Consider the following 13,969-nt stretch of genomic DNA (forward strand, 5'->3'; position numbering starts at 1 on the left):
TCTATTTATTTTTTACCTAAATTTGAAAAAATAATTCAAAATTTTTCAAATAAATCCTAATCTTCTGATCTTTTGTAGCTACTAAAAATACACGTGATGTTGGATGGGGGATAGAAGGGTATTTTTAAATATCACCAAAGAGGGAGTCTAAAAATCCTTAAAAATCGATAAACGTTCCCTGATGAGCAAATTATCTTTCTCGGTACTGGAGAAGAATAGAGAAAAAAATGGATGCAATTGTAAAAAGAAAACGAAACTGGGTTGGACACATGCTGCTTTCACAGAATGAAAACAGGAACTCTACTGACGAATAGGATGATCTTCGATATGAAATATAAACTTGTACTCATTTTATACCTCCTAGAAGGTAAAAAAATGACTACTGATAAGCAAACTATATCTCAACATTAGAAGAAAAAACAAGACTCTACTAACAAGCAACGACTAGAGGAAGAATATAAAACTCATGAGCGAGAAATGAGTCTTCATTTGCAATATAGTTCTATATGGATCAGAGACATGGATTCTAAGCACAAAAGCTGCCTCTCTAAATAAAATTCTGGAGAAGAATAAAGAAGATAAGTTGAATCATGTGAAAAAGCACTGCTGAGAGTAGAAAACGAAAAAGACTTCACTTAATATGAATTTGTATTAAAAAGCATGTATTAAAAGATGAAAAAAAGCTTGGGTTGGGCACATGTTTTTTTGAAAACATCTGAAGTTACGACGAGCTGACTGATTTTCGATACAAAATTAGAAAAAAAACTCTACTGGTGAACAAACGAGCCTCGATTTGGAGAAGAAAATCATAAAATGCCACATTGAAAGTATGACTCTGTACGAATCGGAGACATGGACTCTAAGGAAGGACCATAAAAACTACTTGAAGATGTTTCGAAGAAGTAGTGCTGCAGAATAGAGAAGATGAAATGAATGGTATGTTAACAAATCATGAAATACTATTATAAATAAAATGTAGTACTCTCACACCATAGTCCTGCCTTCGGTTTGATCAACATCAATACAAATGCTGAACAAATTGATTAAGAAAATTTAATAATTTTAATAATAGCCATATTATAGGCTCGAATCAATCGATTTATATTCCACAAAGTTTTGTCCATTTATGAAATAAATAAATGAACAATAATAAAACAACAGTTAAGTTCTACTACTTCCCTTTGGTACTGAACCTTAGAACATTTGATAATAATAATATATCAGGTAAAAAAGTAACGGTAGAATATTTTGAAATACTGGTGATTCATAAAGACAAACAAAATTTATAGCAAAAGATTTTCATAATGAATATTGAATATGTTGATAATTAATGATTGTAACATTATTAATATTATTGTTAAGCTAAACTAATAAAATAAGCTTTAAAATAATAAAAACTTACAAAATATGATCAAATGGAGGTTCTAAAAAAATTTAATTTGGACTTGATTAAATAATATATTAATTATGAATAAAATTTGATTTTTAAAATTTTGCATGAATACATATCCCGTAAAATCATAACATGTTGTTAAAAATTTTATCGCAAAACTTAGACAAATAAAATAAATATTAGCAACTAAAAATTCAAATGTTTATGATTATTTTTGTGCATGAAAAAGTTAAAAATGTAGTTAACTATCTGAGCACTCTTGTTATGAAATTATTCCTTTGCAATTATTATTAACAATATTATCTGTAAAATGTTTGTAATCTTTGGAACAAAATATACTCATATTAAAACAAATTCAGACTGATTTTGTATAAATACATCCCTTTAAGTTCAACAATAACATAGTAATAAATTATGCTCTAATAAATGATACCTAAATTCTTCCAAAATTCCCTCACAAAAATTATATGTCATTTATTTTTATGAAATTATTCATCTGAAATAATATTATCTGTAAAATGCCTATGATTTCATGGGGTTCTCTAGGACAAAAAATTATATTAGAACAAATTCAAATATATTTTATGTAAATACATCTCTGTAAATTTAATAATAATACAGTGAAAAGTTAAAAATCCTTTCAAAAAACTAGGTGTAACCAATTTTTATGGAAAAAATCTTTGCAATCTTTTGTAGAATATCAAAAAAATTAGATTTCATAGGTTAGGAGATTGATTCGCATTTTGAACTGGCAATTTATTTAATTGTATAAAAGGGTGTTAATAGCAAATAAAAATTCAAATATTAACAATTACTTTTGTGCGTGGAAGAATAAAAAAATTAGTTAACTACTAGATGACTCTTTGTTATAAAATTGTTGAAAAATGCATGTGATGATTTCACAAAATTATATTATAACAAATTCAGACGGATTTTGTGTAAATACATCTCTGTAAATTTAATAAATATACATTAAACAAGTCTGCCCTAATAAAAATAGTAAATTCGTTAAAAATCTATCACAAAAATTCGGCATCATTCTTTTTTATGAAATTATTTCTTTGCAACTATTATTATTAACAATATTATCTGTAAAATGTTTGTAATGGCATGGGGTTCTACAGGACAAATAATTGTATTATAGCAAATTTATACTGATTTTGTGTAACTACATCCCTGGAAATTTAATAATAATTTGTGATCTAACAAGAAATACTAGAATTTGTTTTTAGTAAAACTAATTTTATGAAAAAAGCTTTGCTGTTCTTCTGTAGAGAACAGAACAGGAGTTTGACTCGCATTTGAAACTAGGAATTTATTTAACTGTATAAAAGTTTGTTATTAAATAAAAATGTATGTAAAATGTACATGAGAGAATAAAAAATGTAGTTAATTTACAGCAAGTAGAGATAAGAGTACCATAATAAAAATTCCATTCAAAACAAATATGATAAAAGATGGGATGCAAAAATTAAACACAAGCAAAATTTAATTCGGAAAATTTATTTTTGAAATCTTGTAAAAACTAACCAATATCTTTAAACAAAATAGAATTCTCTATTTTTAGTTTGTGATAAGTAAATATCCACGTATAATTTTATCATTTCGAAATATTGAAAAACAAAGAAAATACATCCAGCATACGTATTGCAATATATAAGCTGATTAAATATAAAAAAATGAGTTTGTGCTTGCTCATTGTATATATATTCAAGAAAGTTGTCCTTGTACCATCCTTGATAAAAGATAAAACTACATGCTACACAAGCACAAACTAAATTTTAGTATCTAGCATTTCAAAGAATTTTACCAAAACCATTGAATTTATATAACAAAGTGAAAATTCTACTATTAAGCAACCATTCATGTCTCCTCCATACAAAATTCGACGTATTGATCGTCGCAAGGTGTGGGACAAAAGCATATGCGAAAAATATAAGAAAAAATACGGAATTTAACAAAATACCTTTTATATCTCAACACCTTCGATAAATTCCACGGTCAGAACATTATTCTTGTTGAACAATTAACTATTTTTAACACTAAATTCTTTGTTTCAAGATTGACAATCACTAATCAGAGTTATGATGTTTTGGATTTCTCACTTGGCGTGAACTTCGCGGTGGTCCAAATGTCTAAATCACAGAAGGATAAACATTAGGATAATGAAAAAACTACACTAGATCGGGTACATTGTTCAAATGCTATTTGCAGTTAATTTATCTCGGACGGCCACCATTTTACGTTGCTATTCACTTTTAAAAACACTTTTACTTGAATTAGTTTTCACTTGACATAAATCCTTTGCCAATTCAATGGGTTTTAATACGGATTTTATTTAATTTTCTGCACGCACTTAATGCTTTATTAGAATTAAGAAGAAATGACTACGTATGTGAACATAATGAACGTCAGCCTCTTAGAATTATTTATTTTCTCTACATATTTACATATGACGCATATGGCGTTCGTGCGATGTGGCCATCTTGAGAAGTACACGATCGGGTGCTTTCGCGGCGCTTCGGAATCATGTTCCCTGGCGCGAATTAGTGTTGTAAGATCGAAAAAATAGGTCGAAGGAACATCGATATATAAAGGCGTTCAATTATAATAAAATTTAGTAAAATGTAAGAGGACTTATGTAATCTAGATAATAATCAATTTAAGCAAAAATAACTCTAAATAGTATTCAAATGTACAACTTTTCTTTAATGATCTGATTTTTTCATATTTTTTTTTAATATTTATTCAAGTATTTTTTAACGTTTTTTAATATTTCCATTACACAACAAATATTAATTTAGTCACAATTGTACTATCTAAAATTTTGAAAAATTCCCTCAAACTGTGTTTATCCAAATTTATAAAAACAAGATTAGTTGTTAGTGGCATTTTGCACTAAAATAAATCACAAATACTTGTTTTTAGTATAAAATAATCGACTTAATTAATGCTAATTGGTATATACCAATTTTGTTGAATGTAATGATAAAATTGTTAATAGTTTATTTTGAAAATAAAATGTATCATCTCAAATTTCAATTTTGTTGTTATAATTAGACCACTTTTTATGAGTTTAATTAAATACGTTGAATTAATTATGTTTCCACAAATATTTACGAAAAAATGATTGGTCGATGCTTAAAAACTAATAAACCTCATTTCTATCGAATATCTTTCGAATATTTTTTGAGTTTTCAAAATCGATTCAAGATTATTGGAAAAACGTTGGTAAAAAACTTTACTCTTTGCTGTTAATTTCAAAAAACGGTTTCTTCATCAAGTTTCATCCAATGATTTTAAAATGTTTAAAATCTGTTCAGCAATTTTTCAAAAAAAACATCGATAAAATATCAAACCTTGAACACGCTAAAATGTTGGTGTCAAAAGATTCAGAATGACTTAAAACTTCTAGATAACAATATTAACAAATATGATATTCTTATTATATCTATACTATATAAAAACATAAAAATAGAGTATTTTATTAACATAGGTATATATAAGTATGTATCAAATAAATTTACCTAATTTTCTTTCTTTAAAATTTCAAAAATATTCCTATTATTTCAATATAAGCATTAAACGCAACTTGATAAAATAAATTTTTGAAAAAAAGTATGTTTATTGTTTATCGAGTAAAAAACTAGTATTTATTCATATTTGGCAAGAATTTGAACCAGTTTCAGAGTAAATCAAGTTTTTAATACAAAGAATTATACACCCCATTTGTAAACTTGAATTGGAATCCCTTACACTTTATTTGAGTTTTATGTCTTAAATTTAACCCTTTCCAAAGAATATAATAAATTTAATATATAAAAACACATGAAATATATTTTTTGTATTGTTTATAACAAAATAACTACATCATTTTAGACGATTTTTTAATTGTAGAGTATCTTATGCATATGTTTAAAATATATTAAATATACAACGTGCAAAAATCGTAATATATTTCTAAAATGTATATATTTTCAATAAGATAACTTAATTCTTAAATAAATAATTCTACCAATTTATTGTAAATACTCAATTATAGAGTCGAATGCAAAGGTTGATGAATGCAAGAATAATTTATAATATTAAATTTCAATTTGTTTATATTGTTTCTAAAGTTTCTTTTGCTATTATTGAAACATCTAAAAACATTAGATAGTTTTCATTAAAACTCAATAGAAAATAATAGAGAGTGCTTTCAATGAAACTTCTCAATGATGACAAAAATATTATAAAGTATGAAATTTTACAATAATATTACAAAGTATGAATTAATTAAAATATGTAACTTTTCTAACTTTAAGTTAAAACTAGTTGGTTTGGTATTTAGCCTTGAGGCAAGTTACATGAACTTCCCGATATGCGTAAATAATCGACTTATTCAAAAAAAAAGTGTAAATAATATAGTTTATCAATCCTACTTTAAGAAAAACGATAATAATTTTAGCAAAGTTTGACAATTTTTTAAAATTAAACTACTTGTCGTAAGGCCGTAATATTACAGCAAGTTCTATAAGACCATGATGTATATCGCCAAAAAAAGTTTCATGAAAATCGGCTTAAATCTTTTTTTCAACAGTTCATTACAAGAAAACGGCTCGATAGATTTTCACCTAAAATTAATCAACACCATTCCCAACTAATATCTTTCGAACAGTTTTTGATTTTTTGAAATCGGTTTGGTAGTATAAGCTTAAATGTGGACGAAAGGTTTAACACTTTTTTTCCAAATTACAAAGAAACGGCTCGGCCAATCGTCGCACAAAACTGAGAAACGATAATACTCATCTAGATACATCAAATGCTTTTTAAATATCTGAAATCGGTCCGGCCGTTTTTGAGCAAACGTCGATGAAAGTTCTAATTTTGACAAATGCCAAAAAGATCATACTAATTTTTGCAAACTTTGACGAATTTTTAAAGCTAAACCATTTGTCGTAGGGCCGTAATATTTTAGTATGATCCAGAAGACTATGGTATCTACCGTCAAAAAAATAATCATAAAAATCGTCGAATTTTTTTTTTTTGAAAACTTAATTACAAGAAAACGGCCCGGCCGATCTCTACCAAAAACTAATCAGCACGATTCCCAACCAATATCTTTCGAACGGTTTTTGAATTTTCGAAATCGATTCAGAATTGCGGGCTAAAACGTAGACGAAAAATTTTTCACTTTTCTGCGATTAATTAAACAAAATTAACAAACAATAGTCCTCATGGAAATACATCGAGTGGCTTTTAAATTTTTGAAATCGGTCCAGCCGTTTTCGAGAAAACGTCGATTTACGGCAAAAAATTTGTTCACATACACGCACACACACACATACACACACACACACACACATACTTTTTCCAAAGTTGGTCTCATTCGATTCAGAATGGCTTGAAACGTCGAGAAAACATAAAATTAGCAATTCGGATTTTTTGATGAAAACATAAACTTCTCCTTCGGGAAGTTAATAATAGTAAAAAAATCGAAAATAAAAATTTCAACATATATTTATGTTTCAAGACCTTCTGAACACTTTGTTATTGCTTATTTTTAGAAAAAATTGTTGTATGTGTGCGGTGCGGATGCGGTCGTGAATTTGAAAGATCGAAAAAACATTCGATTTATTGGCAAAAACAAGTCGAGCCGTTTAGAATGATAAACGGTAAAAACCGCCAAAAATGGCAAATCTGTTTTTGAGATAACGACGCGTCCAATTTAGATGATTTAAGAATCATTTCACGTGTTTCGACGATATAAAGAATTGTTGTAATTTTTGGAAAAGCAAGTCGAGCGGTTTCGAAGATTTAATAAAAACGTTAAAAAAATGCCGTTTAGCGATCAAAAATGTTAATTAGATATATGCAAATTATCAGATATTTTATAGAAATTTCAATAATGTGTATCAATTTTGTTTACATTTTTATTGGTTTTGCGCCAAAATGTATAACATTTATTCGTGAATCTACAACGCAGCGGTTACGCGCTTTTATACGTATTTCATTTCTAAAAAAATCAGGTTTTTACAGCTTTCAGGTTTCTCAAAAAAGAAACAAAATACTTTTCAAAATTTTTTAAAAAAAGTTTAAAGTTTAGCGAGTTTCAGCGAAGTGCCTTAAGGCACGGTGCAATTTATAGATATAAGTGTATATAATTTATAGATATAAATATTATTAATAGATAGGAGTGCATTGCGGTTCTACAAGTTTTTAGTAAAATCTTGGCAGGGGCTCTATTTTTTTGCTAAAGTCCATAAGATTAATTGGAACTCTATTAACTTGTTTGATAACTTTATCAATGGATAAAAGAAAACAATTGTCAATTGTTTCACTACTTGTTATGTGTATTTTTTTTCTCTCTTCTCTACAATTCGATATCGAACGTCGGCTGCGTCGTTTCGTTGTTTGTCTTTTCGTTATTTTGTTTGGTTTGACACCGATGTCGTGCCCCCACTAAGGCGCCTATAAAAGCATCGGTCGCCAGTTGGCTGCGTCAGTCGAGTAGAGAACTTGTAGTACAAAAGAGAGTATAAGACATGGTAGAGAGGAGTGGGCTTACTGAATATTATTTAGTTATAGTCAAATTCAATTTATACAAAAGTAAACCGTTCAGAACGCGATAGCGCCGCGGCCGAGATTCATTCGATTCGATTTGATTTGATTTGATTTGAATTGATTGAAATCGTGTGTTATTCGTGTCGAGCACAGGGGACTCGATTTGATATTAGAAAGTCGGCTCGGGCGTCCATTTTGTCGAGTCAACTCACAACACAATCAACCCGTCGTTGTCGCGCGTATTATTATTACGAGTACATATGTGTGCATGTGTTTGAAACATACGGGTGATACATGAAATACACAACAGCTGTCGATTTTTGTTGTTGTTGTTGTACAAAGTTGCTTGTTTTGTGCCCCCATTAATCTCAATAAAACAACAATCGAATCGGGGTCTGTTTAAAAGAAAGTGCCGTGCATCATTTCACTGTGATAGTTTCAAGCAAGCATTGGCTTTCTGTTAACTTTATTGGTGACTAAACAAACTATTCAAAAAAAAAGTCAGTGCCATTTCAAAATCCAAGACAGCGGTCGATGTGTACGGTTTGCTAGCGAACGCAAATCGTCTCTACATTCAACACAAAAAAGACTTCGTAAGTCATTTATTACCATGACGAATTCTCACAGTCGCGCCGGAGCCACCGCCACGGCGACTCCGGGTCGCAGGGGGGCGCCGCGCAACAACAAGTCGCCCGGACAGACGTACTTCAATAGCTTCGTGACGCCGCCGAGGGGCTCCCACTGCAGCAAGACCAGCGGCGACTTCCAGCCGAGCAGCGCTCACCGCCTGTCGCCGGGGGCCCTCGAGCGTTTCGCCGCCAGCAAGTGGGGCGAAGCGCCCGCACCGGCGTCGCTGCCCAGGCCGCCCGTGCACTGGAGACTCTACATGAGCAATAAAGGTACGACCGACGATTTTTCCAACAATCTAAAGTTGCTATTGAACGTACAAGCCTAACAAAAACGCCGTATTACACCGACCAATTTTAATAATTTATCCAAGTACTGAGCGAACAATCAATTGCAAATGCGATGCGATGCGATGAATTCAATTCTTACGATTAATAATTAGCGTTATAATATTACATCTACTATATTCGTATATAAATAAAACTGAGTGATAATTGATTATGAATGGAAATGAAATTTAAATGAAGTAAGTGTAGTGAGTGTCTCCGTGTAGTTGTATAAATCGACAGCAGGTTTTTTTAATCAGATGAGAGAACTGTGTCGTAGATATTTTTAAATTTAGTTGTCTTAAGATCCAAATAGTGATCCCCATCCCAACCCGAGTAAGTGAGCTTGACCATGTAGTACTAACAACATTAGAGACGGGTTTGTGTACAAAACAATAATACATATTAATAATAATATAGAAAACCCGAACTTTTTTTACTCGTGGGCATAGTTTATAGATATTTTATATAATGTCCACTATTTTTAATAATTATAATTGTATCGATGAGACAATGCCGATATATGAATTGTGATAAAATTGGTTTTAAGCGTACAATATTGTCCAGCTCGCTTACCACATTTTTAAAATATATTTTCTTTTAAATGGAATCAACAAAAGAATGGTGTTTATTCCAAAATGTTGTACGAACAACTGCGGTTTGCAGTCCTTAGTCATTTCGAGAAACATTGTCTTTAAAAATAATAAATAGGGTGTAAGTAAGAGAAAGTACTTTTGTCGGTAGGTGTATCTGTGTGATCACATATAACTATATATTATATATAAATATTAAATCTATGGATAGAGTTACGTTTTAAGTTTTTTTGTACAAAAATTAAAATCAATTTAAAGAGAAACAAGCAAACCAAATTTCTATATCCCTCGACTCGACTTTCTACAGAGGCCTCCTCTACCTTTTTGTGATATATGAATGTTATTATAAAAAAAGTATATCACAAAACTATTGGAGTAATTTTTTCGCCAAAAACTATATGTATACACATAGGGAGGTCATCTTTAATGAAACGTACTTGCATTTAAATTGTTTTTAATTTAATCTAATACATATGTATATCTGTGGAGTCGTTGGTGAAACTGGGTTGATCTCGGGCCACATTCAGTTTTGAAAAATCTCTTGACGTTCACTGCATCGGTTCATTCAGCACTCATTGTTGTGTAAATTTATAGATATAACATAAAATGTGGTTGTCCGATTGCCTTGCCTTATATATTTAATATCAAAAGACTCGAGTCTGTACTCGAGCTGGTTTTGTAACAAATACATTAAATGTATATTGTGCACAAATGATGGCCTAATGGATAAGGCCAGTTCGAGTACAGCTTTTGTCTACTCAGGTCGAATATTTTTCATCAACGACCTCTGTAATATTAGGACCCTTATTTTCGATCATGCTGATATAAATGACATACCTTCTAAATGATTTCTGTTTAATAATTAAAATTATTTTGAACATTGTGACAAGTAGAGCAAAATGTCTCTATTACTAAATAATTATTTTCAATAATTATTTCTAAATCGAGAATGCACAACGTTTTTTTTTTAATATCAATATTTTAAATTAAATTCCTTTTCTTTCAATGAAATATTTTACACTGACAGTTAAAACAAGATGGAGGACGTTTTTATTTTTAAATTTAAAAGTGCACGGAAGGCGCGAATTTTTTATTTGAATCTTATAATTTTTTTTAAACATTATGAAAATGCTTCAAAATTTAAATTTTGCTCGTTTTTGATATAAATTAATCGAGAAATACAAAAATATTTCTTTATACAATTATTAGTTTGACATAAAAAGCAAGATGGATGCCTTATCATTTGTTTTGTTAAGATTTCTCAAATTATGAATATTATATATTGAATGCACACATTACTAATTTTTGCGATTTGAATCTTTATACGTAAATTTATGAATTTTGAGATACTTATGAAATAATTTTTGATATTTAACATTTTCTATTAGGTATATTTTATTTTCAAAGGATTTTTTTAAACGTCACTTTGACAATTGATTCAAGATGGCGGCTTTACGATTTATTTAGATACAAACATATGTTTTGTTTTAATGTACAGTTTTACTACCTTTGCAAATTTTTTTTTTGCAAAAAAGCTTTGAATTTCAGACATTTCTACTTATTTCATGAATTACGAACTTAATCAGATTTTGAAATATGTACGCAATCGATTGATTTCAATAATTCATAGTTTCTCTACAATTCTCTATAAATGAATTATTATCATAATCGCATTTATTATTATGCATGATTACTTTTTAAATTGCAAAATTGCTTCGATTGCACTTAATTACAAAATCATATGATTTCATGTAACATTTGTGACGTTCGTGGCGACAAAATGGCTGCCGCCGTTCTATAAATTGTAATCGTAAACACCAAGTCATAATAATATAATCTCTACTTTAATAAAATAAATGATTTATACAAAATCTAATTAGTTGCAAGATTCGATTTTAAACATACAGACTTTGAAAGCACTTTTAGTTATATAAATAAAATATGCATTCATGTAACTTCCGCATGGTTACAACAGTTTGAATCAGGCAGCAACTTTAGTAAGCAGAAAATACAATATTGCATTTCTAGTTTTATAATTATGAAATTACAAGTAATTTTATATATTTTGTTGACAATTTTTTTGGTAAATGGTAAATTGTCGTGGTGAAGAGCAATACGTGGATGGTGGGATGGGATTATTATTCAGTATTAATAATAAAAATATACACACACACAAAATACACACATATACATACATATGTATATGTATACATATACATATATACATATATATTTACGTAAGACACTTATGAAAAACATAGAGATTGCGCAAGCGCCATTTCAGTAGAACGTCAATACTCCATCCTGGTTTATATATATATATATATATATATATATATATATATATATATACACCTATTTAAATTTACATCAAATCCTAGATTTACATTTGAAGCTTTTTATAGGCCCTATAAAAATAAACACAAGGGTCTCAAAATTACCATTTACGATACGGCAATAACATAAATTTAAGATTTTCAAGAAAAAAATTGGGTTAGCCAATAAAAATTATGAAGAGAAATTTTCTAAATTATGTTTCTTGTTTGTGTAGATTTTATTTTTAAAAAAATGCTATGATATGAATAGTGTTTTAGAACAAAAGTGGTCTAACTTAGTTCAAGAATTAAAAGGCACATATAAATATAAATATTTAACATAAAATTTACAATTTTTCTATTTTTATTTTATTTACAAATAAAATTTATCAACATAAACTCAAAACGTCAAAATTTCAAACATTTTCCAAATTTGGTCTCATACGATTCAGAATGACTTGAAACGTCGAGTAAACATAAAATAAGAGAATCGGATTTTTTGATGAAAACATAAACTTTTCCTTTGGGAAGTTAATACTAAGACATTTTTCCAAATTTATTAAACTTTTTTTATAGTTTTATAATAATTCTGAATCTTTTGTATTGTTTCTTCAGGTTTGTATCAATTTTATATTTGGGCTCTTTTTTTAATTTGAGCAAAGTTTTTATACTTTTATGAATAATTAAAATCAGTCAGAAAGACTTTCATATTTTTTATAAAAAAATTAAGTTGAAATTTTAAACATCAGTTAACAGTATAAAAACAAATTTACAAATTATGAATAATTAAAATCTATCAACAAGAACTTGTTTTTACAAATTGTAAGTCAAAAATTTTACGGCTGTTCTAAAATAGTTAAAAAATAAATTAAAAAAAACTTTTGAATTTTTTTTTCAATAAAAGTATATAAATAACATTTGTTTAAATCAATTTTAATAGTTTTAATTAGCACTAAAACATCAAAACAACAAACAAATAAAATTAATAACTTTATGATGTATATTCCATAGTTTTTCAATATGGAATAAATATCATAAACTTATTATAATTTTATATTTTTTCGTAGTTTTAGTATTTTGTTGCTGATTAAAACATAGAAAAATATTTTAACTTTTTTGTTATGTTGTTCTTGGTAAGAACTGTTGGATGATGACACATATCAAGAGTCGAAACGTACTCAGTAAAAAAATTGTTGATATTTATTTAATTTTCCAGTTTGACCAATTTTAGTTACAAATTTTCCTATCAGAGCTTCAAACCACAAAATCCGCTGATAAAATATTTTTACCCGCAACTTTATTTCCATCTTATCTTACATAGATATATTTATAATGTCTCTCTCGATATTGTCACAAGACTGTATTTTTTATTTTGTCTGATTAAATTTTCTGCACAAACAACATGATAATGGCGAATCTATATATAGATTACAACTAGATGAATTCGCAACGTTAGTGGTAAACAACCGATACGAGATGAATACATACAAATATAAGTAATGTATGCGATAAACAATCTTTAATTATATATTATATAAGTAAACATTTACAATTGACAAAGACTGATTACACAAATTATGTTGTTTACGAACGTTATTTTATATTTGATTACATTATCTTATCAATAATGGACGGCAAATAAATATTGGATGCTGGATGAAAACACCAAAGTGTAAACATGAAAGGGGGCGGAGACCATTAATCAAGTGATCGATTTTTAAAAATTTTTTTAGGCCCTTCCTCACCCTTGGTGATACTCAAAATTTCAAAATTATACCCTCCCCCCATCGTGTATTTTTAGTTACGAGAAAACCATTGTAAAATTTTTAACTTTTTTTGAAAATGTTTGGTTTTTTTTTTGAAAATTCTGGTAAAAAATAAATACACGTAATATCTCACTATTTCTTACCTCTCCAACATGATATTTCGTGATTTTTGTCAAACCACTCCCCCCCCCTTCTTTATCCCAAGAACCCCACGTGATCAATGAACGCCCCTCAAAGTGTTAAGACAAATTATAAGACAATTTTTGCCCCCAAAGTGTTAAGACAAATTATAAAACCATTTTCCTCTCCAAAGTGTTAAGACAAATTATAAGTAAATTTTTGCCCCAAAGAGTTAAGACAAATTACAAGCCCTTATTTTTCATAAATTAAATATTTTTCCTCAAGT

The 13,969-nt window shown here is 28.7% G+C and overlaps 1 protein-coding gene across 1 annotated transcript; it reads left to right on the plus strand.

Annotated features, from left to right (window-relative positions):
- Nucleotides 1-8,546: 8,546 nt before the first annotated feature.
- On the plus strand, nucleotides 8,547-8,891 carry LOC113388580 (proline-rich nuclear receptor coactivator 2 A). The gene has a single exon (XM_026625949.1). The coding sequence runs from the start codon at nucleotides 8,547-8,549 to the stop codon at nucleotides 8,889-8,891; it is 345 nt and encodes a 114-aa protein (XP_026481734.1).
- Nucleotides 8,892-13,969: the final 5,078 nt, after the last annotated feature.

The sequence above is a fragment of the Ctenocephalides felis genome, unplaced genomic scaffold (genome assembly GCF_003426905.1).
Source record: "Ctenocephalides felis isolate EL2017-DRISC unplaced genomic scaffold, ASM342690v1 CF-g0.4_SCAFFOLD_03572, whole genome shotgun sequence".
NCBI lineage: Eukaryota > Metazoa > Arthropoda > Insecta > Siphonaptera > Pulicidae > Ctenocephalides > Ctenocephalides felis.

Bases quoted from the DNA above. Each gene is read 5' to 3' on its own strand.
- LOC113388580 (XM_026625949.1), top strand. From the start codon at position 8,547: ATGACGAATTCTCACAGTCGCGCCGGAGCCACCGCCACGGCGACTCCG.